Here is a 27,194-nt window from a genome sequence, read left to right as displayed (position 1 = left end):
GCCACGGTGTGGTCTGGAGCAACCACGTGCAAAGAGACAGCTGTGACAGCAAAACGCAGACAGAAACCCACCTGCGCAGTGAGAAAACGCCTGGAGAGCAGGACTCTCGTTACTGCCAAATTACACTACCCATAGCCTTTCTCTTCACAGGCCTTCTGAAATAGACCACCACCAAAAGTGTGGAGCTTTTCCATACGGAAAACATGATACAGAAATCAAGGGTTCAGGTAAGTACAGTGGAACAAAATATGACACAGTAAATTCAAATGGAAAGGACCGCAGAGGTGAGAACAGGAGGGCTGACCTCACAGCACAGGCCTTTCAGCCACTTATAAGAAGGTAACAGAAGCTGAGACAGTCGTGGACACCATCTCAGGAAAGGTACACCAGCTTCAGGATCTACATTTCAACCTGCTTCATACACAAGCAGCATTCTATTCAGGAGATGTAATTAGTTTTAAATTTCCCACTATCTGCTTTAAGGAGAATTTGATGGAAAAGGTTAACATTTCAGCAAAAACATGAAAGGAGAAATATTTGACATGAACACATGAAACGTTCTTACAGTCTGTCTGGTCCCTCAGTGTAAAACAGTGTGGTAAGGCCTCATTCCCATTAGGATTGTTAATATTCAAGAAAGCAGAAAATAGCAAGTGCTGCTAAGGATGCAGAGGAGCTGGAAAACCTATGCACTGTTGGCAGAAACATGAAACGGTGTGGCTGCTGTGGGAAAAAGTATTGTGGGCCCTCAACAAATAAACACAGAACTACCACAGGCTGCAGCAATTTCACTTGCATACACAGGCCTGGCATGCTGCGATTCATGGGGTCGCAGAGAGTCGGACACGACTGAGTGACTGGACTGAACTGAACTGATACACCCAAAAGAACTGAGAGCAGGGTCTTCCAAGAGTTGCTGGTATAGCTATGTGCAAAGCAGCGTTATTCACAGCAACTAAAATGTGGAAGCAACCCAAGCGTCCACGGACAGATCAATGGATGAACAAAGCACAGTCTAAACATACAATGAATATTTTCAGCCTTAAAAACGAGGGATATTCTGAGAGTACATAATCTAACATGAATAAAGCCTGGGGACATGATCCTAAATAAGCCGGTCAGTCACACACAAAAATGCTGCATGACTGTGCTCCGAGGAGATACCTAGAGCAGTCACACAGAGACAGAAAGCACAGCCGGGGGAGGGGGGCGGGGGACATGGGGGAGCCGCTCAGTGGACCTAGAAGTTCATTTGCAAGATCAAGAGCTCGGGAGACTGGCTACACAACAGAGTGAATGCAGTTACGCCAGGGAACTGCATGTTTTAAATTAACTGCATAATTTCAAATTATGTGTGTTTTACAACTAAGACTTAACAAATGCAACGGTGTGGTAAAGGATCTGATACCACCTTTCAAACTTACAGAAAGAAAACAGGCAACACACATTTCTCATGAAAAATGACGAATTCATTATAGAAGCATGTTCTTAATCAGGGCTACCTCATTTTGGGGATTCCCAAGTGACGCTAGTGGCAAAGAACCCGCCCGTCAATGCCGGAGACATAAGACAGGTGGGCTTGTTTGGGAAGATCCCCTGGAGGAGGGCACTGCAACCGCTCCAGTATTCGTGCCTGGAGAATCCCACGGACAGAGGAGCCTGGGGACTACAGTCCATAGGCTTGAAAAGAGTCGGACACGACTGAAGCGACTTGACAAGCACGCACACACCTCATTGTAGGGTTTATGGACTAATCATACAAGCTGATGTCCATGAACAAAGTTAGAAAAAGTCTACAGGAGAACACATTACAGCAACAGAGGTTCTGAAATACATTTTCTTAGAGATTCATCGCACACTTACCTTCGCTCTTTTCCAGCAGAGACGCTATGACAGCTTCATCCTCGATGGGATTCAGCGAACACGTAGAGTACACCATCCTGCCCCCCTCCACTAGCTGCTCAGCGCCCCGCGTTGCGATCCGTAGCTGTAAACTAAGGGCCGGATACTAGGTTACTTTAAGACCAAGCACGACTATATGGCACACACATCACAGGCACCTACTAGAGCAGGTATTCATTAGAGTTTAGGACAAACTTACAACAAAATACAAAACACTCTGTAAAATGAACAACGCTCATTATTGTACCTTTTAAGGTTCTACACGAAGTTAGTGTAAACCTAGTTAAGGAGCTCTGTGCTGATTAAAAACAAGAATCCCCAAGCCCTACACTGTCCCTCCTCCCCTTGCCACTCGTAACCACCAGTTTGCTCCCTGTATCTGTGAGCCTGATTTTCGCCTGTGACAGTCACTAGTCTGCTGTGTTTTTTAATTCCACATAGAAGTGGTATCACACGGCATTTTATCTGTCTGGCCTACTTCACCCAGAATGACCATCACCAAGTCCATCCACGTTGCTGCAAATGGCACTATTTCATTATTTTTAACGCATCCCAATACAGTTCCGAGGTAAAATTATGGAGAGAATTTGGGAAACCAACTGAATTACTACAAAACTTGCCCTTTTCAAAACGACAGTGAGATTAATAACCCGGCAGGCCGGGGAGACAGAGAGGCCAGGAACCCACCTGTAGAAATCCTTCACCTCCCGTGGGCGGGGCAACTGACGCCCATAAACCCAGAATGCGCCGTTCACAAAAATAGTGTCTCCAATCTTTTAAAAGACCTTCCTTTTCTTCATAAGGCTCTTCACAGAAGAAATACCTTTTTGAATATCAAGATTTTCAACATAACCCCATTTTTAAAAAGTTTTCTACATAACTCCATTTCATCTTCCTCTGTGAAAGTAAATCTCATCTAAGTCTATGTGACACGCCTCATTTTAAAGTGAATTCAGCGCATTCACTCACTCATTTTTGCTCTATTTTTGGCTGCGCTGGGTCTCCACTGCAGAGCACAGCCTCTCCACCCGAGGCCTCCAGCGGCTGCGGCACACAGGCTCAGCTGCCCCAAGGCACACGGGGTCTCCCTGGACCAGGGGTCAAGCCCACGTCCCCTGCACGGGCAGGCAGATTCTTCATCACTGGGCCACCAGGGAAGTCCAATGCAATGCAATTAATACGCATAACCTACATTCGGTGTGTACATGTGAATGCAGATGGCATCCTTGAAGTGTTGACTATGATTATTCCAGATGACCTCTGTAATCCTGATACTAATCTATATTATCTAAATCTATTACTTAACTATTCTGATAATTGAAAAACAAACGAAGTATCTATAAACAGTGTTGATACTAATCTATACTGTCTAAATTTATTACTTAACTATATCAATTCAATGCTTCACATGAAACAGGAATTTAGGTTTAGAATATACCAACTGCTAATAGAAAGAAAAATCATGTATCTGTATGGCCTTTTTCATAGTGAAATTTTCCTTATACATTGAATTCAGTTGTTAGCTTTATGCTTTGCTTGTTCACATGTTGGGAAAGGTTAACAGAACAGTAATAACATTGCTTATGGAAGTGAAAGTGAAGTTTCTCAGTCGTGTCCGACTCTCTGCGACCCCATGGACTGTAGCCTACCAGGCTCCTCTGTCCATGGGATTCTCTAGGCAAGAGTGCTGGAGTGGGTTGTCATTTCCTTCTCCAGGGGATCCTCCCAACCCAGGGACAGACTGGGGACAGCAGGCCAGTCATGAATGCCCACTAGAAAGAGTGTCTCCAAGGTCCCTTAGGGCAACCTGTACAGGCAACAGGCTGCATACACTACCAAGGAGGCTGCTGTCTGCAGCCACTGCACACTGGGCCCCCACGAGGAAAAGAGCACAGTCGGCTTAACTGGCTGCAAAACCAACATTGCTTATAGATACTTTTTTTACTTTCATTATTTTTTTCTGCACCAGTGGATTTTGGTTTTTTTCTCAATTATCAGAATAGTTAAGTAATAAATTTGGATAATGTAGATTAGTATCAACATTATTTACAGATACTTTTTTTTAACTTTCATTAATATTTTTTTTCTGTACCAGTGAAATTTGCTTCCCACAGCAACCCCCCCCCGCAATTATCAGAGTAGTTAAGCAATAAATTTAAATAATATAGATTAGTATCGGGATTACAAAAATATTCATTAGGATACTCTAGATCAGGGCTTCCCAGGTGGTGGTTCAGTGGTACAGATCCGCCCGTCAATGAAGGAGACTCAGGTTTGATCCCTGGGTGGGGAAGATATCCCAGAGAAGGAAATGGCAACCCACTTCAGTATTCTTGCCTGGAAAAATCCCATGGACAGAGCAGCCTGGCGGCCTATAGTCCACAGAGTCGCAAAGAGCTGGACACGACTGGGCAACTGAGTACACGCCTGCACACTCGAGGTCACACGCCTGCACACTCTAGGTCACACGCCTGCACACTCTAGGTCACCACAGCTCTGCGTTTATAATTCCGATGTTAAATGAAGGAAAGAAACCAAAGCTCCATAGACAGCACAATTTTTAAAAATCCCTATGCACAGGAAAACACTATAATACTCGAAGAATTACAAAAATATACGAGTTATAAGATTTCCTTTTTCCTTTCAGTTTTAAGAACTTTCCAAAAATTTTTTTAATATAGCCATAAATATTTCTGAGATCAGATGTTAAAAGGCAAAATAATTCAACAAGAACTGAAAACAGAAAGGAGAAATATTAGTACAAAACAGTCTTTTCACAGACAACATGTTTGAAATATCACAGGAAATTTTTATAAAAGGCATTTTTGATACATGTGTACCTGAAACGTATACAATTTCAGTGTCCTACTCTTGAAAGGTTTCAGAAACAACTCCTGACAAATAGGCATACTCAGGAAGGCAGCTCTGAGGCTTGCAGTCAGCCAGCTGAAGCTCTGCACATTCAGGGATTCGACTATAAACCTTCACTCACCTCCTAGTCACCCAGGGCCACCAGGTACAGTTGACTTACCCATGTAGCTGTAAGCTGTTTAAGGTGCTCCACTTCTTCCAGACATCAATGTTTTTTCTCATTGTGCCATCTCCACTGCAAAGAAAGATACTGAAGAACTTAAAACTCCGTACCAGAGGATGACTGGAGCTTAATACTCCAAGCTAAAGGGTATTACGAGTGCCACTGAGAAAGTAAGTGGTAAACTTATTTCATAAACCAATAAACTTCCTATTTCTATTTGGAGGATACTACAACGCATTAAACTTTCTAATTATATTTTAATTTCAATTCAACAAGAAAATAAAAGATCTGAGTAGGAAACTTCACTCAACAAAGAGACAGTAATTTGCTTCCATTTAAGAGAAATATCAGCAAAACACCATCTCCAGACCTAGGACAGAACTCTGAACACAGATAACAATCTGATCCTGCTACTTAGAAACTTGCTGATCAACAGTAGCATTTTAACCAGAATTACATGAATAACAATAAACTGATAAAGGACTTCCTCAGCAAATTCAGTAAGCCAATTTCTTTACCACGAATGTTCTCTGTATCAATTAAACATTTTTTAAAATTTCTACCTTTGTTTAACAGAAATCACTCCCATGTAAATTTTATAATACAGTTGATCAATCAGTCTTTCTGTCCGGGTCTAATTTTGAGCCCCAGGTTTTTGGAGGAGTTTCTGTGTCCGCTGGCTTTCCCTGTAAAATGTGATTTTCACTGTGGGTCTAGCCACACGTCCTTCGGGTGAAGGCTCCGCAGGGTGGAAATGTCCTGTAAGATGTAATGGCTTTCAAATGCCATCCCCTGCTTGTACTGTGGGGACTAAAATTCTGATTGCCTCGACTTACAACTCAGAGCCCACGAGGTCACATCATGGTCAGAGTGTGGCATCTCTGATCACAAGAACACAGGGAGCTCAACCCAGTGCTCTGAGACTGCCTAGAGGGGAGGGGTGGTGGGGGGAGGCGGAGGGAGGGGACAGATGTACACCCGCCGAGGCTGAGTCACGGGAATGCACGGCAGAGGCCAGCACAGCATGGTAAAGCAATTATCCTCCAATTTAAAAAAAAAAAGGGGATAAAAAAACCACAGGAGTGGGAAAACATCTAATCCCAAAGAAAACTAAAAATCTGCAATCCGAGATAAAAAAAACGATTGCAGCTCATGACCTATTTCAACTTTTCTGAAGGAGAATTCTTCCGGGTGTTTGACACGCAGTCATAGCGCCACTGAGCTCTGCCACCAGCAGTAAGACTACCGTGTGTTTAAATAAGACAGGACTTGATAACAATGCATCCCCTTAAATGCTACGTTTAGGGCTCACAAAGTGCAACGGAGGGTTCTGTATAACAGTCTCACCAAGTCATGAGCTCAGAGAGACACGTTTGACATCCACATCTACGGCACTGCCTCTGGGAACTTAGCCACTTTAGTTTTACCCTTTCCTTTTTGGAAAAACTCAGTAATTCAGCTATGCCTTTAAGTTCTTTTATTAATAAACTATAAAAATCTAACATAATAAATTTCAAAGAAAGATACGTGTACAAATGCATGAGTTCGCCAACCTTCATGGAACCCCTGGATGTCCTACTCAAGACTCACCCAGTGTCAACACAGATTATTACGCTGTGACACTGTATCTACACTCACCACAAGCAGGCGAGAATGAACACACACCTCACTCCTGGCACAGTGCCCGCAACAAGGCTCTATGTGATGTCACTGCTCTCCACCGCTCCTCACGTTCCCTTTCAAGGCCATTAGACCACCCCGCTCTGATCTCTCTCAGTTTATCACTAAAACTGTTTCTGCTTTCTGATTTAGGCTTACACTGCCCCTCTCTTCACACCAGCTCTGACCAGATTCGCCACACACGCGCCCATGTGCAGCTTCACTCTGGACTCTGACTTGCTTTCTCACGGAACGCTGGGCTTCCCGGCCTCCTGACGGTACCTGCAAGGGACGTCACAGAGGATGCGGTCGTAGAAGAGGACCTCCTTCCTGCCGTTGACGTCCACCTGCAGGCGCGGGATGCAGGACGCGTCGTGGTTGACCACCATGATGCAGGGGCTGCCCAGCCGCTTGGCCTGGTGCACCAGCAGGTAGCAGCGCTTGTTGTCCACGTCGTTGGCGATGACGAAGCCCTCTGCAAACGCAGAGGCGCGGCGTCGGGCAAAGCTGGCAGACAGGGGGCAGCGCTCGTCCCCAGGCTGGCAGGCGAGACCCGCAACCCAGCCTCAGACTGGCAGGAACTGGGGCCGCGTCCAGGAGAAGGAAGCAGGCTTGGCAGGGGTTTCAAGTCCCTTAAAATGTCAAACCTTCAAAATTCATCTCGCCAACAGTTCCTCACTTTGGACGGCTTATTCTGCCCAAGCTAGCTTTTCTACCATTGACTATTAACAAAAAAAGGGAGGGTGAGGAGAGAAAGACATGGAAACTAAGAGAGTCTCCCGACAAGTGTTTAAAATAGGCCACACGTGCTGGGGCTCCACTCCAGACCCTGAGCGTCAGCTCCCAGAGTGAGGTGGGGACTGAGGGTCCACTTGCCGGGGAGGCTCAGACCTTTGCCATCGACCTAATGTCCTTCAAGTTCAAGACTGAAGCCTCATTTCCCATGTGGAGTCTGGAAACGTCACATAACTCACCTACCAGACGCCAGTGGGATTTGAACCCGGGGAGTCTGACACTGGCTCTAAACTACATCCTCCCGCCTCTCACACAGGTACTAACTGTCAGAAGAGAACCAAAACCCCAGTGTGAGACGGGGACTCCTGAAAATGCAAACTGAATCAACCTACTGGGGCCCCCCTTGGGGTCTGGTGGTTAAGACTCTGCCTCGCCATGCAGGGAACGTGGGTCCGAACCCTGGTGGGAGACCTGAAATCCCACACGCTGGGGGTCAACTCCTGGGCCAAGCCCTACGGCGAGGGCGGGCGTGCTGCAATGAGAGATCCCGCGTGATGCAACCAGGGTGCGAAGCTGCCAGAGATTTCCAGCAGGCAGATAAAAAAAAAAATCTACCTACTGTGGCTTCAAAAAGAAACACCACGTGCTTTTACAGAGACCACGCATGACGCTAAACTGAAGGCCCCTCTCCACGGGGCGTGCGAGGGCACGAGTGACGGGGTCGTGCACAGCACCCAGCTCTACTTTCAGAGACAGGAAGCCCAGCTGCCTGACGCCTCCTGTAGAGACAGTCAATTCCTAGGCAGGTTGATAAGAAGTCCTGGGTACCCAAGGAGGAAAAGGGGGCCTGGAACTCTCAAGGAGGCGGAAAGGACAAACATCTTTTCTTTTTTCTCTACATTCCTTAGTCTTAGTCACACACAACTAAGTTTTGTTTTGTTTTGTTTTCCTTTAAGCCTGGAACTGATGATTACACAACAAATAGCCCAGTTTAAACACTGTCCTGGGAATTACATGCTGGGCTTCCCCGGTGGCTCAGAGGGTAGAGCGTCTGCCTGCAATGCAGGAGACCTGGGTGCGATCCCTGGGTCAGGAAGATCCCCTGGAGAAGGAAATGGCAACCCACTCCAGTACTCTTGCCTGGAAAATCCCATGGATGGAGGAGCCTGGTGGACTACAGTCCACGGGATCGCAAAGGGTCGGACACGACTGAGCGAATTCACTTTAGGAATTATATAACAACAATCCTGCTTGAGGACAGCTTCTCCTTCCTGAAACCTGACTAATCTTGGTATCTTAGAATGCACATCATGGAGGTGGGTCTGGTAGGACCTTTCTACTCTGAAGTTCTAATCCTGTTCTCCTAAAACGTGAATTGTGGGAGTGGGTCTCGTAAAATTTTTACAAACCTGAGACATTCTTTTGATTTACTGTAATAACTAATTAAAAAAGGATATAACTCTCTTGCTAACACTAGCGAGGGGGGCACTCTCTGCCCCTCTTCTGATGTCTATGTCAGAAGCTTCCCCTGTCCCTTTCATACTTTAATAAAACTCTGCTACACAAAAGCTCTTGAGCGATCAAGCCTGGTCCCTGGTCCCGAAGCTCAATCTTCTTCGGAGATCACACCATTCACCGTAAGCTGCCACTGTGTTTGTTCTTTTCCTCATCCACCACCCACCAAAGCAGCACCTCCCCCATACATGCCTGGGAAGGGGACGTTCATGTCCGCGTGCAGCATTTCAATCAACTGCGTGGTCTTTGACCCGGGAGCTGCACACATGTCTAAGATCTAGTGAAAAGCAAGAAAACGTTTGATGTTTTTCTTTATATAAACCAAGTATCCTACATCAAACTTAGAACAATTTAAAAAATTATTTTCCATTTCTACTTTATGACCTAAGCACATTTATTTATAACATAAATCTACGACATATGTTCTACTTAATTTACTGGGATGCCCTAATATATACTGACCCCAAACCACAGAAGGAGAAAGATACTTGCTCCACAAGAAACAGGAACAAAAACGGCACTAGAAACCAGCAGAAAAACACATTCAGGGATGACGAGTAAAGATGCTGAATGCAAAAAGCCTTGTAACAGAACGCCATGGGGCAGAGGTCGCTGGGTCCAGTCTCAGTTTGGCCCCTGACAACTAGCTTCTAACTTTAAGCCAATTATCTCCATTCTCTTTGCTTCCTTTTTCTCATCTGGAAAAACAGGGACAGTGATAGCATCTGCCCTCACAGGGATGTGTGTGCAATAAAAAATTAATTCACAAAAAGAACACAGAACCATGGTTGGAATTCAACAAGCCCTCAGTATGGGTTCACTGTGATTTCAACCTGATTGAGTCAATCAGAAAGAATGAAGATAATCTCAACACTAAGTAAAAAAATTGAGTGGTAAAAATCACAATAAGAACCTAACGTAAAATACATATCATTTTCTACTTCACCCAAAGTGAAAAGGGAAAATAAATGAGGAACCACATGAAGATAAAAGGTCTCAACAAAACAGAGAGAGATGAACACCAGCATTTTCTACGTAAGGCTCAGAGTACCTTATGGTGAGGGTGGGCATTCAGCAATAGCGGTGGGATCATGCTGACGGCTTCCTGACGGCTGATGTTTCCCTTGGAAAATGAAATTGTTAAAAGTCAGCAACAGCATTAAAAACAGCAGAAAAAATTAATATTGGGCATTATTTCCAATGCATTAAGAAAATACTGTATAACCACACACAGAACAACAAAGTTAGTACTATCGGGTATACAGCAAGTAAGACCAATTTTTCTACTAGTGGATAAATGGCCACTATCAAAAGACAGTAATCCCTGTCCATCAGAATCACGACTGTCAGTTCAGTCGTGTCCAATTCTTTGCGACCCCACGGACTACAGCACACCAGGCCTCCCTGTCCAGCACCAACTCCCAGAGTTTACCCAAACTCATGTCCATTGAGTCGGTGATGCCATCCAACCATCTCATCCTCTGTCATCCCCTTCTCCTCCTGCCCCCAATCTTTCCCAGCATCAGGGTCTTTTCAAATGTCAGTTCTTCGCATAAGGTGGCCAAAGTATTGGAGTTTTGGCTTCAGCATCAGTCCTTCCAATGAATATTCAGGACTGATTTCGTTTAGGATGGACTGGTTGGATTTCCTTGCAGTCCAAGGGACTCTTAAGAGTCTTCTCCAACACCACAGTTCAAAAGCATCAAATTTCCGGCACTCAGCTTTCTTTATAGTCTAACTCTCACATCCATACATGACTAATGGAAAAACCATAGCCTTGACTAGACGGACTTTTATGGGCAAAGTAATGTCTCTGCTTTTTAATATGCTAAGTTGGTCATAACTTTCCGTCCAAGGAGTAAGCGCCTTTTAATTTCATGGCTGCAATCACCATCTGCAGTTATTTTGGAGCCCCAAAAAATAAAGTCTGCCACTGTTTCCACTATTTCCCCAACTATTTGCCATGAAGTGATGGGACCAGATGCCATGATCTTAGTTTTCTGAATGTTGAGTTTTAAAGCCAACTTTTTCACTCTCTTCTTTCACTTTCATCAAGAGGCTCTTTAGTTCTTCTTCGCTTTCTGCCATAAGGGTGGTGTCATCTGCATATCTGAGGTTATTGATATTTCTCCCAGCAATCTGGATTCCAGCTTGTGCTTCATCCAGCCCAGCGTTTCTCATGATGTACTCTGCATAGAAGTTAAATAAGCAGGGTGACAATATATAGCCTTGACGTACTCCTTTTCCTATTTGGAACCAGTCTGTTGTTCTTCTAACTGTTGCTTCCTGACCTGCATATAGGTTTCTCAAGAGGCAGGTCAGGTGGTCTGGGATTCCCATCTCTTGAAGAATTTTCCACAGTTTGTTGTGATCCACATAGTCAAAGGCTTTGGCATAGTCAATAAAGCAGAAGTAGATGTTTTTCTGGAACTCTCTTGCTTTTTCCATGATCCAGCAGATGGCAATTTGATCTCTGGTTCCTCTGCCTTTTCTAAAACCAGCTTGAACATCTGGAAGTTCACCGTTCACGTATTGTTGAAGCCTGGCTTGGAGAATTTTGAGCACTGCTTTACTAGCATGTGAGATGAGTGCAATCATGTGGTACTTTGAGCATTCTTTAGAATTACTGTCAGAATGACATCAGCTCGTTAGAAACTCAAGTACAACACGCACACAGGACAGAAAGTCCCCTTAGAAGTGTCCCCTCACAGGTGAAACTGTGACTTCTATTTCCTGGTTCTCCTGTTTCCAGGAGCAGCCCACACCTGCTCTGTATTCCTGGACACCGTCCCATCAACCACTGCTTCCTTGCCTCAGCGAAGGCAGACAACAACTAAACCTCCACACTAATCAGCCATCCTCCACACCTTCACCCTTGGGTCAAGACATCTGTTCACATGTTCGACTGTTCAAAGATTCTTTGAAAAATCCAGCACCTGTGACACTCACAACTCTATTTTAACAGCTTAGGACTGAACGCCCAACAAAAAGCCAAAAACTGTCAGCTACCAGGAAGCTTCTGCTCCTTCACAACCTGCGCTTCCTGTCTGAACAGCCACCCCACGCTCGTCACTCACCTCACATCGACCCAGGATTACCAACGCTCTGCCGAAGTGCAAACCTGCACTTTCTCCGACAGTTCACACACCCCCGGAGGTTAAATGCCAAGCCAGAGAAGCCCTTTCTGCACAACTCTGTGCAAACAAGGGGGCACAGGCGGTGCCCAGCACCCTGTGCTCCTCAACACGGTGGGAGTGGGAAAGGAGGCCAACAGGAGCCTGCCTGCCAGCTCACCCGAGTGGACAGGAAGCAGCAGAGCATGCAGCTGTGCACTGAGCAGATCAGAACCGAGTGAAGTGAAGCACTTCTGAACTGGCTGTGGCTTCAAGGCAAGAATCATGGGAAGCAAATAATCCCGCCAAGCGGACAGAGAAGCTCAGGGCAACAAGGAAACAAAACCATCTGGTGGCACTCGGGGGTCCAGGCCCGGCAAAGGAGGCTAGAATACAGAAGGGGCGCTCCCGATGCCGCAGGAGAGAGTGAAAGGGAGCTGCCACGCTGCCGACGCCCGTCGCGCGCGGCGCTCACTCAGCCACGCACTGCGCGCGGGGACGGTTGTTTCGCTGGGGAACATGTGGCGCTAAAGGTAAGAAGCTTAGCGACTGAATGGCAATCAGGCGGTGGCTGAGGAACCAGGGGGCAAAGGCCATGTCGTTTTACGAGAACCAAACGTGTCATGTTTAGATGCTGTTCTCCTGTTCGGCCAAGGTGGAGTACAGCACTTTCGATAAAATATAAAGATGGCCATAAAAACCATCACCTTCTCTGCAAGAAAGGCACCCGGCACGTGCAGCCCAAAAGGACACAAAAGCAGACAGAACACGCTCCAATGTGGCAGCCGGGGACAGAGTGCCGGGCCCAGCCGTGGCTGCAGCCACCGACACCAGAAGCCACCCCGAAACCAGAAGCCACCCAATGCCAGAAGCCACCCAATGCCAGAAGCCACCTGACACCAGAAGCCACTCCAGAAGCCACCCCAACACCAAAAGCCACTGGACACCGGAAGCCATCCAACACCAGAAGGCACCCGACACCAGAAGGCACCCGACACCAGAAGCCGCCCCAGAAGCCACCCAATGCCAGAAGCCACCCAATGCCAGAAGCCACCCCAACACCAGAAGCCACCGGACACAGGAAGCCATCCGACACCAGAAGGCACCCGACACCAGAAGCCACACCAGAAGCCACCCGATGCCAGAAGCCACCCAACGCCGGAAGCCACCACGACACCGGAAGCCACCCAACGCTGGAAGCCACCCCAGAAGCCACCCCGACGCCAGCAGCCACCTGATGCTGGAAGCCACCACGGCACCAGAAGCCACCCCGACAACCGTGCCGGCGCCCCCGGGACTCTGCGTGATCAGAGGCGCTACTAATGCCTACGTTACCAGATGTTATAGGGGCGCTCACAATGAGTTCAGGGTGCTTTTCTGCGTGCCTTATCTACCTAATCACTGCCAGTGGCAAGCGTGGTTGAGATAAAACTGCGATACTAAGGCTTCAAGGAAACCAGCAAGCCTGAAGTCATCTACTCACAGATTCAGTTTCGCTGACCAGAAACTGGTGAAACTTTTCCAGCTGTGGAGACTTTCTCAAGATTTTTCGACTTAAATTTGTGTGCCAGGCAAGTTCTTCAGGATACCTGACCAAAAGGAAAGTAAAACATGTAACGGTTACACATACTGAAGCGGGCCCTTCACAGCGCCTTCATTACACAGCTCACGGGCCAAGGCCAAGTGAGACGCCCAGCCGCGTGCTGGCTGCTCACACCCCGAGGACGCGCAGCAGACACAGCTCCCCAAGACGGGGCCGTGGCTCACACAGAACAGAAATAATGCCGCGGGGCAGCTATCAGAATGTCCGGCATTTGATTACAGTAATTGTTGATTTTTTCACTATTTCTCAAACCAAGCAGTCCAATAATATCGTGAAATGTTCTATATACCCCCAAACCTCGGAAATAAAAAACGCCTTAATCTGATGTTTATACAGACCGAAGAACAAAGCCTTTCCTGCCGTCTATGTAAACGTACTTGAACGGTGTGTAAACGATGCCACCACAGATGAGGAAGTGTGTGGTTTTATCGGCCGGTGCACCTGTCCACCCACTGAGGTCCAGAAGCACGGTCAGTACATGGACAGGATACGTGGGGCCATGCTCAGCATCGCGCGGCACTCGGTGGCAAACCTTACCGCACTGAGCATTAACCCTGAGCTATAATGCTGAGCTCAATTTAACAACTCGGGGTCACAATGTTGCCATGGGTCAAACCGCAGCTAAGGTGACTGCCGTGGAAATGGAACGGAATGTCTGAAAAACACGTTTGCTTTGAAAATTGGAGTGACTATCTGACAGAGACAAACTGAGGCTTAAGATCTGAAGAAACTGCTCAACTGTCATTTTTATCACGAGCTATATCTGATGAGTGCTTTCCACGAAATTATGAAGATTAAACTGGCTGAACCTGTTCATGGCCACCCTCAAAATGTCCTGGAACTTTTGTTTCTATTTCTTATACTTGCTTCCCTCTTCAATATTTAACCTGTTTCAAAGATACAAAACCAAAATGCAATCATACTTATTAGGCAATTTTAAAAAGCGTTTAGCTTTAAATACTCCCTGTGGCCTCACTAGAGGTGAGAGGCAGGGATTCATGTGGGTTGGCTCCAGCTGTGTAACTAACTGAACGGAACCTGCCGCTCCTCTGCAACCTTTGTGTGTATTTATGTGCTTGCGCTCAATCATGTCCAGCTCTTTGCGGCCTTATGGACCGCAGCCGACCAGGCTCCTCTGTCCATGGGATTTCCCAGGCAAGACTACGGGCCTTTGGTGACAGCCAAACATCTGCTTTCGTAAGATTCCTGGCAAACGGAGCTGTCTGTGATCAACGACAGCACACGTGCCAGTAACTACCTTATCAAACCACCAAACGTCACTAATTTGAATGATCCCTCCCATTACTTATTGTACAAAGCTGAATTTTCATTTTCTAATAGAGAGCAGACTCTAGGTATAACTCGAGGAAATATTTCTTTATGTGCTTTATTAGCTAAGTTTCTAGTAGTTAAAAATGTAAATTTATTATTACAAGAATAAAATCTGACTGTAAGTTATAATTACAAAAGCTTTTCATCTTATGAGAAATTACTTAACTTTCAAACAGTTAACTACAAAGAGACTGAGTTAAAAAGAAAAGTCTCTCTCTACATATAACATCTAGGATAACTCATCATCAATTCAGTTAAAAAGAACATAAACAGAATGACAATAAGGTGCATTTGCAACAACTCATTGTCAAAACAAGGCCTTCTAAAAAATGCTTTAATCCCTCACAGTTCCCAGTCTATGAAAGGGAAGAAAAAAAGGAAACCTGCCCACGCTGTAAGTCCTATACACAACATTCCTTCTAGAAAACCTGGTCCCCCAAAATACTTCCACTACATTACATCCCGCTATGTCTCAAAAGGTTAAAAGACTATTAAGATCTATTTCTGCAATTTCCACAATATAAAAAACCACCAGAAAGTATTTTATGTTTCTGCTTTATTTACTGATTTATAGATATCCCACACCTTACAAGTGAATTTGATTTAATGTTTATACAATAAAACTGTCTCACAGTTGTCACTGATAATGAAAAAAGGGTGAGTATTAGGAACTCATATCTTTCAACATGTTGCTCAGACCCGTCAGCTGTGTTCAGAAAACTGGATCAAACAGAATCATGAAGAGAAGGCCTGGCTATTACGCCTGGCTATTAGTGGGGTGACTCCTTGCATTCTTCACCCACAGAATACCTGCAGGGCCTTCCAAGAGGTCTGGAATTGAATGGTCCTGCCCCGAGATCCAAAGTTCAACAATCAAGAGTGAAAAAAGGCCATTAAACATTCAATGGGCCAATTAAACCAAAGTCCGACTATAGTTTGCAGAGAACAATAAAAATAGCGAGACTAATTCTGGACAGATTGGGACTGTGGAAGAAAACTCCACCAGGACAGCCCAGAAAGACACCCTTTCCCAGGGGGCTGGCTCTCCAGCTCCACTTTCTGCCCAGAAGCAGAGAACAGGCAGAGGCGGTTGCATCGGAATGCTGCACTTCTGGACACAGGGTAGAAGGAATAAATGTTTCCAGGTGACTGTTTGAGGCAGCAAAAGCAGGAAAGATTATTATGCATAGAAATGTGCAAAGACAATCCTAAATCTGCTTTTGAAAACATTAGACACCCCAACTTGGAGCACTGGGGCCATCCATCAAATCTCCAAACCATGGCACAGTCCAAGAGCTCAGTGCACACCCCAGTGACTGAGAGGGGGACCCGCTCATCATGTGACGGCCACCACACTCGCTGATGCTGCAGACACAGCAGAGGGAGGCACTTTCCTTATCTGCTGGCCTCAGCACCTGGCATCAGAGTCCTTTTCCTGTTCTCTAACAGTCAAGCTTCTCAACTCTGATTAAAACTGTTTAACAAAAAAGCCATCATGGAATTTTTTGGTGTAATACTGCAGACTTACTCCTGGATCCCAGAAACACACTCTGTAATGGTAACATTTGGTTTTGATCTGATTTAAGCATCTGGCCACTCAGTACTCATTCCACCGTGGATGCTGTGCACGTCTGTGATATGGCCACTGAGCATCCAAAGGGCCAACAAAAGAATGCAAAGCAAGCAAACGCACAGACCAGGAACAATGAAAACCTCATTTTGGCTTGTGATGAACAAAAGTTAGCCAAAGAAAAAAGATACATCAAACACTTGTACAGTTAAAACTTCAAAAGCTGTCAGGCAACGCTGGTTAAATTCATCTTCTCAAGCAGAAAGTGAAGAGGAACTAGAGTGCCTTGATGAGGGTGAAAGGAGAGTGAAAAAGCTGGCTTAAAACCCAACATTCAAAAAACAAAGATCATGGCATCCAGTCCCATCACTCCGCGGCAAACAGAAGGGGAAAATGTGAAAACAGTGACAGATTTTATTTTCCTGGGCTCCAAAATCACTGCAGACAGTGACTGCAGCCATGAAATTCAAAGACGCTTGCTCCTTGGAAGAAAAGCTATGACCAACCTAGACAGTCTATTAAAAAGCAGAGACATCACTTTGCCAACAAAGGTCCACCTAGTCAAGGCTATGTTTTTTCCAGTAGTCAGTATGGCTGAGAGTTGGACCATAAAGAAGGCTGGGGTCCAAAGAACCAATGCTTTCAAACAGTATCACTAACTCATTGGACAAGAATCTGAGCAAATTCCAGGAGATGGCAAAAAACAGGGAAGCCTGGTGTGACATAGTTCATGAGGTCACAAAGAGTCAGATGCAACTGAACAACAAACTGCCAGGCAATGATGGTTAAATTCACCTTTTTATAGTAATCATTCAAAATGTGTTGTTGAAATAAATAAATAAATAAATAAAAATAAATAAATAAAATGTGTTGTTGTCCTTTTGTGAGAATTGTCAGTACCTGAAAGTTGATAATCTGCAATGTGTAACTGTTAACAACTTCGTAACTTCCATAGCCCAGGCTGTGAGACTATTCAGAGTTCCTTGGACTGCAAGCAGATTCAACCAGTCCATCCTAAAAGAAATCAGTCCTGAATGTTCATTGGAAGGACTGATGTTGAAGCTGAAACTCCAATCCTTTGGCCACCTAATGCAAAGAATGGACTCACTGGAAAAGACCCTGATGCTGGGAAAGACTGAAGGCGGGAGGAGAAGGGGACGACAGAGGATGAGATGGTTGGATGGCATCACAGACTCGATGGACAAGTCTGAGTAAGCTCCAGGAGTGGGTGATGAACAGGGAAGCCTGGCGTGCTGCAGTCCATGGAGTCGCAAAGGGTCAGACACGACTGACCGGCTGAGCTGAGCTGATGGCCCGGCCTTGGCACCACCGTGGTTTGTGCCTGACTCTCTGGGCCATTCACAAGACAGACGGGACCGCTTCACACGCCTGAGCTGGATCAAGACACACAAACGAGCCACGTGACGCCGACAGGACAGCGAGGATAAAAGGAGGGTGAGCACGGGCCCTGGAGACAGAGCCCGACAGGACAGCTAGCGCAGTCCCGCTGAGCCTTTGCCGGGCGAGGAGCTATGATGTGATTTATAGTCACGGGAATCCCACTCATCTTGTGTGACTTTGGGTGATGTTGAGGAGTTCGAAATGGAGGCACAATGCCCAGTGTGAACCTACCTGAGGACTATTCGGAAACATCCGCTGTTTAGTAACGTCTCAGAAAGACATCGTGGGAACAGAAGCGGCGACTGATAAAGAGGAGGTCTCAGATTATCACTGTTAAGAGACCCACTGACGGACACTTTAAGACACTGAGACGGGGGCTTGAAGGCTCACTGTCAAAGGACCTGATGCTGCAAGATGAAGAAACTGTTGCAGACAGACAGATGCCACTGGAGGCGCTGGCAGACAGACGGGGACTTCCAGCTCACACCTGTCCCAAGGCCCAGCTGCAGGCAGGGGGCCGACACTCATGCCGAGACGCCCCCTCCATCACCCTCTTTCCTTTCCTTCTCTGCGTGACTAACTTCTGTTGTGTAGTGTGTTCGTATGCAATAAACCAAGCCATTAGCAAAATGAAATGTTGGCTACACTCCATATGTCTCCCAGCCTCTGACTCTTACCTGGTCTTATGCTAGGCCCTGCAAAATAACATTAAATCTGCAACAGTTCTGACATGAAGACAAGGGTTTAAGTAGAAATGGTGGAAATGGTGACATCGAGGAAGAAAAGAAGCTGGACTGACTTGGAAAAATTGACGGAAATCAAGACTTCAATACACAGCGCTGCAAGTCACAAAGGAAAACTTGCACACGAGTGTGCAGTAACGGCGGAAAAAAGCTCTGGGAATAAGAACAGGAAAATGTCTCGAAAGTATATATAGGTTCTTTCGTGCCAAAATCAAACGGGTTACCAAGAAATAAATTCAAGCGACAAAGATTAAAATCCCAGAGAAATATCCAACAGAATGAAGCTGTTACACCTACCAACTCAAGGGCTGTGGAACTTCAACTTTCTGCCCATCCACCTCCAGGTCCTCCAGTTCCTTGAAATACTTGTTCTTTAAGCAGTGGAGAATCTCTTTTGCATGGCTATCAAAAAAAATTTTTTGAAGTTTCAAATCAATCTGGAAAGCTAATTAAAGCTAATTCAAGACATCTTATCTCTTTATAAACCCAAGATTGTGTTTTGTATCAAAAGCCATCCTTGTGTGCCAAGTGAAGACATTCTTTAATTACTACCATTTTACTGTATTCTTTCAACGCTTAAACAATCCTTGTCCTTTAATCTCTAAAAGGTGAAAACTACATACAATACTATTCTACTCCTTCTCTCCTGAACATCCCTCGAGTTTCATTTTCACTTTCAGGTCATCTTCAAAAGGTACAACTGCAACCGTATCCTGAAACTTACACACTAAAGGTTCATAAGGAAGAAACAACTTGATTAAATGACATCTCTAAGTTTGTTTTGAAGGACACCGCCGAAACAGGATCTGACCACAACAGTCCTAAAGGCCATTTTGCCCAGCAGAGGCACATCAAAGGACTAACACAGCCCACAGCAGGGACAGTCCCTGGCGGTCCAGTTGTTAAGACTATTTTTTTCCAATGCAGGAGTGCAGGTTTGATCCCTGGTCTGGGAACTAAAATCCCACATGCCATGGGCTGAGGCCAAAATATTCGTAATTATCGTTTTTAATAAGTTAAGTAACCCACAGTAAACTTTAGACATCACAAAGTGAAAAGCCACCACATGTAACAGACTCCCCACCCCAAACTTGCACATAAAAAGGGATGAAGCACAGCTGCACCTGCAGGGGACGCTGGAAACTTACCTTTAATTTCCACCCATCATTCCAGGGCCCCCTCCTCCACTTACTCCCTACTTCCATGGATAAATACCCTGCTCAACAGCTGACGGGAAGGAGCTGATCACTGCCTCCTGTCTCCTTGCTTGACTATCTTAAGCCTTTTCGCTTTCTCCAAGACTGTTGCCTCTTTATTTGGTCTTTTCATTCTGCAGCTAGCAATAAGCCCACGTGCTCGGTTACACGACTCAAAAAAAAAAAAACACCACCACCATAAGCTTCACTTAACACTCACTAATGTCACAGGTTCTCATGTGTTCCAAAGGGTGGGGCATCGTCAACGGGCCCCCAAGAGTCAACTGCTTCTCATCTTGCACACTCGTGTCTGATTCTAACCTCCCAACTTGCCAGGTCCTCCTCCCCGTACTCTGTTGGGACACCCATGCTCCCTCTTCTCAAGGCCTCCAGGCTCTGGCATCCACACCGCTGACGTGTGCTTCTTGGGAGAAATACATTTCCGTTTTAAACCCGGGGCATTCTAAACCCCAACTCTCCGAGAAACGCGAAAGGCACGACCCCCTTACCTCTTGTAACCGGTAATTCTTAAAGTGGCCGGGAGAGGCTCCCTGAGCGCTCCCATGAACTGGTCCCACTCGCCCTCGGGCACGATCTTGAGCTCCTGGTAGTAGTGCTCGAACAGCTTGTTCTCCTTGACGATCTCGGGATAGCCGCCTTCCCAGCCCTGAGGAGTGAGAAACTTGGCACCCGGAGCCGCAAAGCCGCCCTTCGCCGCCCCGCAGGCCTCGGGGCCCCGGCCCGCCCTCCCCCGGGTCCTACCGCCCCATTGCGCTTTCCGCCGTCCTCCGCGCTCTCGGAACGCTGCTGCTGCTGCTGGAGCCGCCGGCCCCGCGACCGCCGCCCCATGGCCCACGCGGCCGCGCACGCCGCCCGCACGGCCCTACCCGCCACCGTCGGCCGCTAGCACTTCCGGGCTGCAGCTCGAGGACCCCGCGGGTCCGCACATGCGCCTCCCCGGGACCTGCAGGGAGGGAGGGACCTGCAGGAGCGCAAGGATTTCCGCGTCGGCTCAGGCACCGATGCGGGCAGCCCGAGGTCGCGCGTGCGCACCGCGGAAATGACGCTCGGTCGGGGAGGGTCCGAAGTGGGCGGGGGCCTAGTAGGCGGGGCTCTAGCAGCGTGGGAGGGGCGGGCGGGCGGACATCGTGCCCCGTCCCTGGCGCGCACCCGCGACTAAGGTAGACGGTCCGGGAGTGCCCGGAGTGGGCGGGGTCTAGAGGGCGGGGCATGGGGGGGGCTCTAGGCGCGTGGGCGGGGCGGGTCCGCGGCGCGCACCCGGGATTGGTGAGACGGTCGGGGAGGGCCTGGAATGGGCGGGGTTCTGGCCGTGTGGTTGTGGCTAGCCGGCGCCCCAGGCCTCCCACCCGGTCCCCCGCGCGCACCCAGAACTAGGGAGACTGGGGGCGCGTGGCTCCGGGGCCGCCCGCACGGGGCGGATCCGGGCCGAGGGCTTTGACCGCGGTCGCCGGCCTCAGGTAACCGCGCCTCCCGCCCCCCACCTCACCCCGCCCGCCGCCGCCGCCGCCCTATATGTGGCCCGACGCAGCCGCCGGGCCATGGAGCACGCCTGCCGTCACCCACCATGGAGCTGGCCGAGCGGTTCCTGCTGGACGCGCTCGCCTACCTGGAATGCGCCCTGGGCGTCGTGTGCTACGTGCTGCTGAAGCTGGTGGGCTCGCCCTACGGGCGCTACGCGTCGCCCGGCTCTGCCTTCGAGCTGCCGGCGCGGGCCGCCTGGGCCGTGCAGGAGCTGCCCTCGTTGGCCCTGCCGCTCCTCGCGTGCGCGGGCGCGCCGGCCGAGCGCCTCAACCGCTGGCCCAACTGCATCCTCCTGGCCATGTTCCTCGTCCACTATGCGCAACGGTAAGAGCGGGCGGCCCCGCGCTTCCCCCAGCCGCCCCTGTTGCGCCCCCTTCTCCCTGCCGCCCCTGGTTGGTGCGCCACCTTCTCCCCGCCGCCCCTGGTGCACCACCCGCGTGCCACCCCGGGCCGGCTCCCTGCACCTGTGCACCAGGTCCTGGCGCCCTCTCCGTGCGCCCCTGCTCTCTCTCCCCCAGCGCCGTCTTCCTGCTTTTCTAGTTCCATCGTGGACTCTGTTGAGGGGAAGATTGTTGCCCCCTGTCAGATGCACCTTGGGGGTCTGGTTTCCAGTTACTGAATGGGTCACGTTCAGGGACTTTCTCCTCTACAATACAGGCAGGTGCCTCCAGCACTGTGGAAGTAGCCTTCCAAGAAATAAGCGGTAAACACATCTAAGGTCTTTAAGCTAACTTACAGATGTTTGGTTTTTGTGAAGAAGGCTCATTGGCTGTGTCTGTACCCTTCAGGTCTGTAACAAGTTGGGACTCTCTCCGGGTCTTAGGCTTTGGCTTTTGCACAGCTTCCCTGGTGGCTCATCTGGTAAAGAATCTGCCTGCATTGCAGGAGACCTGGGTTCGATTCTTGGATGGGGAAGACCCCCTGGAGAAGGGAATGGCAACCCACTCCAGTATTCTTGCCTGGAGAATCCATGCGGACAGAGGAGCCTGGCGGGCTACAGTCCATAGGGTCGCAGAGGGTCGGACACAACTGAGCGACTAATATTTTCACACTTTTGCATAGCTAAACCAAATGGCTGCTCGAAAGCTTAAAATCAAAATTTGAAAATTTGTATTCAGACTTCGAAAGGCTGCCCAGTTAAAAGGGGTGTTCTCTGCCCGTCAGGGACCTTAGCTCACCTGCTTTGGGAATGTGGGCAGGTTACTTGACCTCTCTGGTTGTGGGTCCCACCTTAGGACACCCACTTCACAGAGCAGTAGAAGTCAGTGCCGGCGTCTCTGAGCCTCTCTTGAACCCCTGGGCAGCTGCATCCCAGTCCGCTTTTAAGTTTTAAGCAGACACTGGAAATGCACAGTCGGTGTTCCATGAAGTCTCTCTGAGTGCTCTGTACCTGACAGTCCTAGAGAATTCCTGTAAGCAAACTCAGTAACAGACTCACCAGTGCGTTTCCCAGTCACATCTGACTCTTTGCAACCGACCCCATGGACTGTAGCCTGCAAGGCTCCTCTGTCCATGAAAGTCTCCAGGCAAGGATACTGGAGTGGGTAGCCATTCCCGTCTCCAGGGGATCTTCCCGACCCGGGGGCTGAACCCAGGTCTCCAGCATTGCGGGCAGATCCTTTACTGTCTCAGCCACCAGGGAAGCCCAAGTTTGCCATAAATCCATACCAAAGCCGGGAGCCAATCGGTGACTTGCAGCACCTAAACCTGGCCAGTAGTTTCATTCATGAAGAGAGGAGACCTCTACAGCAAGGCTGCCACCCACAGCCTTATGTGTTCATATTACTGTACACATAGCCCGTGTGGTTTGGGGACATTTAAGTTTTCCAAACTTTCCAGCTTGAGCAAACTCCAGGAGATGGTGAATGACAGGGATGCCTGGTGTTCGGCAGTCCATTGGTTGCAAAGAGTCAGACTTGACTGAGCAACTAAATGACAAGTTTTCCAAATAGAAGAGATAAACATCTTCCATTCTACCCAAGCAGCTAATTTATTCAACGGTCATTTGACCTAAGTCAGTGAGCACTGTCGACTAAAAAAGATGTACAACTTGAGAGTTGTGAGTTAAGTTTTATTGGGGGCAAAATGAAGACTGTCGGAGAAGGCAATGGCACCCCACTCCAGTACTCTTGCCTGGAAAATCCCATGGATGGAGGGGCCTGGTACGCTGCAGTCCATGGGGTCGCTAAGAGTCTGACAAAACTGAGCGACTTCACTTTCACTTTTCGTTTTCATGCATTGGAGAAGGAAATGGCAACCCACTCCAGTGTTCTTGCCTGGAGAATCCCAGGGATGGGGGAGTCTGGTAGGCTGCCGTCTATGGGGTCGCACAGAGTCGGACACGACTGAAGCGACTTAGTAGTAGTAGTAGTGGTAATGAAGACTGTGGCCCGGGAGGCAGCATCTCTGATGCCTCTGAGAGACTGCTCCAAAGCGGCAGTGGGGGAAGGTCAATATATAAGGTTTTGGTGAAGGGGAAGTTCAGTGCCATGAGGCACTCATTTTACAAAAGGTTTTTGTTAGTCTTGAGGATCTGATGTCACCATGAAGGGATTTAGAGCTTTCTGTAGATATGAGAAGATGCAAAGATTGATATCATAAAATCTGTTCCTAAAAACATCCAACTATTTAAAGACCTGTCCCTCTAGATTCTCTGGAGCACAGAGTGCCTCACTCCACCACGAACTCCCTCAGGGGTTGTTGAAGGTCAACAGCTATAGCAGCCTGGGGTTCAATTTCCCCGCAGGCAGACGGCAGTGATCTTGCTAATTGCCAATTTGTAGTTGACACAGCCCCCTTGCGGTCATAAATCCAGCCATACATTGAGGGGCATTTCATAACCATTTTGTCCCTCCTTGCTGGGAAGGCTCATTCCCAGTTCTGAAGAAGGTTTTTGCTGATAAGCCACCCAGTGTGCTATTACTGGACTAGATCTTAACAGTCAGAGATGTCGGGACACCTGTCTTCTAGTTATGGTCCAGGCAAGTATTCCCTCTTGTTGCATGAAAATGCCTAGAGTTACACTGTTACAATCATTGATCATATATTGAGCTATACATTTAATCAGCTGCTCCAAGTCTAATCATCATTTTCATTGGAGGCTCCATCATACACCTGGTAATACAAGAAATAATAATCTTGTGAAACAAGCAAAATGCAAATGGTAAAGTTAATAACATTAGTGGAATTAAAAGTAAATAGTTTAACCATGAGCCTCCCACAGCAAACCAGTTTTGTTTTTTTTTTAAGATCGTCAAGACTAGGGAATGAGTCACTTAAAGCAGAAATCTGACTTTTCATATGGTTCATCAAATGTGTTATATTAGAGAATTCATCAGGTATAAAAACGTAGGATTCAGTTTGAATTATGGCGCAGGTGCTTCCCTGAAATGCTGTAAGGATGTCAAGGGCCATGCAGTTGTGTAGCACTGCCTTTTTCATCATAGAGATCTCAGAATTCAGTAGGCTAATAGCCCGATTACTATCATTTAAAGCTTATGAAAGTTGTTAAGGCTTCAGTTCAGTTCAGTTCAGTCGCTCAGTCGTGTCCAACTCTTTGCGACCCCATGAATTGCAGTACGCCAGGCCTCCCTGTCCATCACCAACTCCCAGAGTTCACTGAGACTCATGTCTATTGAGTCGGTGATGCCATCCAGCCATCTCACCCTCTGTCATCCCCTTCTCTTCCTGCCCCCAATCCCTCCCATCAACAGGGTCTCTTCCAATGAGTCAACTCTTCACGTGAGGTGGCCAAAATATTGGAGTTTCAGCTTTAGCATCAGTCCTTCCAATGAACACCCAGGACTGATCTCCTTTAGGATGGACTGGCTGGACCTCCTTGCAGTCCAAGGGACTCTCAAGAGTCTTCTCCAACACCACAGTTCAAAAGCATCAATTCTTCAGCACTCAGCTTTCTTCACAGTCCAACTCTCACATCCATACATGACCACTGAAAAAACCATAGCCTTGACAAGACAGACTTTTGTTGGCAAAGTAGTATCTTTGCTTTTTAATATGCTATCTAGGTTGGTCATAACTTTCCTTCCGAGGAGTAAGTGTCTTTTAATTTCATGGTTGCAATCACTATCTACAGTGATTTTGAAGCCCCCCAAAATAAAGTCTGACACTGTTTTCACTGTTTCCCCATCTATTTGCCAAGAAGTGATGGGACCAGATGCCATGATCTTCGTTTTCTGAATGTTGAACTTTAAGCCAACTTTTTCACTCTCCTCTTTCACTTTCATCAAGAGGCTTTTTAGTTCCTCTTCACTTTCTGCCATAAGGGTGGTGTCATCGGCATGTCCGAGGTTATTGATACTCCTCCCGGCAATCCTGATTCCAGTTTGTGCTTCTTCCAGTCCAGCGTTTCTCATGATGTACTCTGCATATAAGTTAAATAAGCCGGGTGACAATATACAGCCTTGACGTAGTCCTTTTCCTATTTGGAACCAGTCTTTTGCTCCGTGTCCAGTTCTAACTGTTGCTTCCTGACCTGCATATAGATTTCTCAAGAGGCAGGTCAGGTGGTCTGGTATTCCCATCTCTTTCAGAATTTTCCACAGTTTATTGTGATCCACACAGTCAAAGGCTTTGGCATAGTAAGTAAAGCAGAAATAGATGCTTTTCTGGAACTCTCTTGCTTTTTCCATGATCCAGCAGATATTGGCAATTTGATCTGGGTTCTTCCGCCTTTTCTAAAACCAGCTTGAATATCAGGAAGTTCACGGTTCACGTATTGCTGAAGCCTGGCTTGGAGAATTTTGAGCATTACTTTACTAGCGTGTGAGATGAGTGCAATTGTACAGTAGTTTGAGCATTTGGGGCATTGCCTTTCTTTGGGATTGGAATGAAAACTGACCTTTTCCAGTCCTGTGGCCACTGCTGAGTTTTCCAAATTTGCTGGCATATTGAGTGCAGCACTTTGACAGCATCATCTTTCAGGATTTGAAATAGCTCAACTGGAATGCCATCACCTCCACTTGCTTTGTTCGTAGTGATGCTTTCTAAGGCCCACTTGACTTCACATTCCAGGATGTCTGGCTCTAGATGAGTGATCACACCATCGTGATTATCCGGGTTGTGAAGATCTTTTTTGTACAGTTCTTCTGTGTATTCTTGCCTAATAGATCTAAATAAATTCCTCCCTTCTCAAGGTCTCTAGAATGCCTTTGAGATTTCCATACCTGTTACTGAGATAACCTTCCTAACTTACCTGATAAAGCTGCTGGAAACTAAGAGCTTCTAGTATCTGGAGAGTTCAGATAGAAAAGATAAATGTCGATTTGTTTGTAAAATGTAATTTTACCAAATAACTGTCATAATTACTTCGAGAAGAAAGTTTTAATTTTTTTTCTTACACCTGGAAAACACAGATTCAAATCAGTAATTTTTCAGATAGAAACCATAAGCATATTCACCATTCAGTCCTTTTGTGAACCTTTGTGAGGGTTTTCCACTAGAATCCTTACCAGTTCAGAAACTAGTATTTATCCAAAAGTCCTTTCTATAAATCTTCTTGAAGAGGAAGCATTTTTGAGAAACTTGGTTAGTGCTGTGACAATATTTTGAGATAGTAACTATAATTATGCCTGATCACATTACACCCAAACATATCAGAATTTTAGGAACTCCACACAGTTTCTAGGACATGTACATCAGCAACATTTACTGTACAATATAACCCGAGACTTATTCACTTGACAGTACTCCCCCATGTAATTCTGTATACAAAGTGAACCTAATTAATGTAATATCTCTCTTTGGGATGTTTCAGGGGCCCTCTGAAGCTAGCTAGAAATCTTCATTAGAATGATTTAGGAAGCTTTGTCAACAAATATCAAAAAGGTTTA

The 27,194-nt window shown here is 47.1% G+C and overlaps 2 protein-coding genes and 1 non-coding gene across 4 annotated transcripts in view; 1 reads left to right on the top strand and 2 right to left on the bottom strand.

Moving 5' to 3' along the window:
• Nucleotides 1–20,998, bottom strand: part of NSUN2 (NOP2/Sun RNA methyltransferase 2) — a 32,987-nt gene extending 11,989 nt beyond the window's left edge. Inside the window, exons 1-9 of one of the 2 annotated variants that reach the window (XR_011249621.1) lie at nt 20,566–20,996; nt 20,313–20,470; nt 18,905–19,009; nt 13,442–13,547; nt 9,897–9,968; nt 9,038–9,122; nt 6,878–7,070; nt 4,934–5,008; nt 1,864–1,994 (exon numbers count right to left, since the gene is read on the bottom strand). Coding sequence is in view for 1 of the 2 variants with exons in the window: in XM_069556118.1 (XP_069412219.1) it covers nt 1,864–1,994; nt 4,934–5,008; nt 6,878–7,070; nt 9,038–9,122; nt 9,897–9,968; nt 13,442–13,547; nt 18,905–19,009; nt 20,313–20,470; nt 20,566–20,652 (1,012 nt within the window). In the remaining variant the exon portion in view is untranslated. Of the gene's footprint in view, nt 1–1,863; nt 1,995–4,933; nt 5,009–6,877; nt 7,071–9,037; nt 9,123–9,896; nt 9,969–13,441; nt 13,548–18,904; nt 19,010–20,312; nt 20,471–20,565 lie in introns of both variants that reach the window. The other variant, XM_069556118.1, reaches the window with a different exon arrangement.
• Nucleotides 3,682–3,816, bottom strand: LOC138422078 (small nucleolar RNA SNORA70). The gene has a single exon (XR_011249747.1). It is a non-coding gene; the product is annotated as a small nucleolar RNA SNORA70 (small nucleolar RNA).
• Nucleotides 20,930–27,194, top strand: part of SRD5A1 (steroid 5 alpha-reductase 1) — a 36,671-nt gene continuing 30,406 nt past the window's right edge. Inside the window, exon 1 of the mRNA XM_069556119.1 lies at nt 20,930–21,669. Within this exon, the coding sequence (XP_069412220.1) occupies nt 21,389–21,669 (281 nt within the window). The 5' untranslated portion in view covers nt 20,930–21,388. The remainder of the gene's footprint in view (nt 21,670–27,194) is intronic.

Source organism: Ovis canadensis, chromosome 16, assembly GCF_042477335.2.
Source record: "Ovis canadensis isolate MfBH-ARS-UI-01 breed Bighorn chromosome 16, ARS-UI_OviCan_v2, whole genome shotgun sequence".
Taxonomy (NCBI): domain Eukaryota; kingdom Metazoa; phylum Chordata; class Mammalia; order Artiodactyla; family Bovidae; genus Ovis; species Ovis canadensis.
Note: the sequence above shows the minus strand (reverse complement) of the source record. Positions and strands in the feature narration are given on the sequence as shown.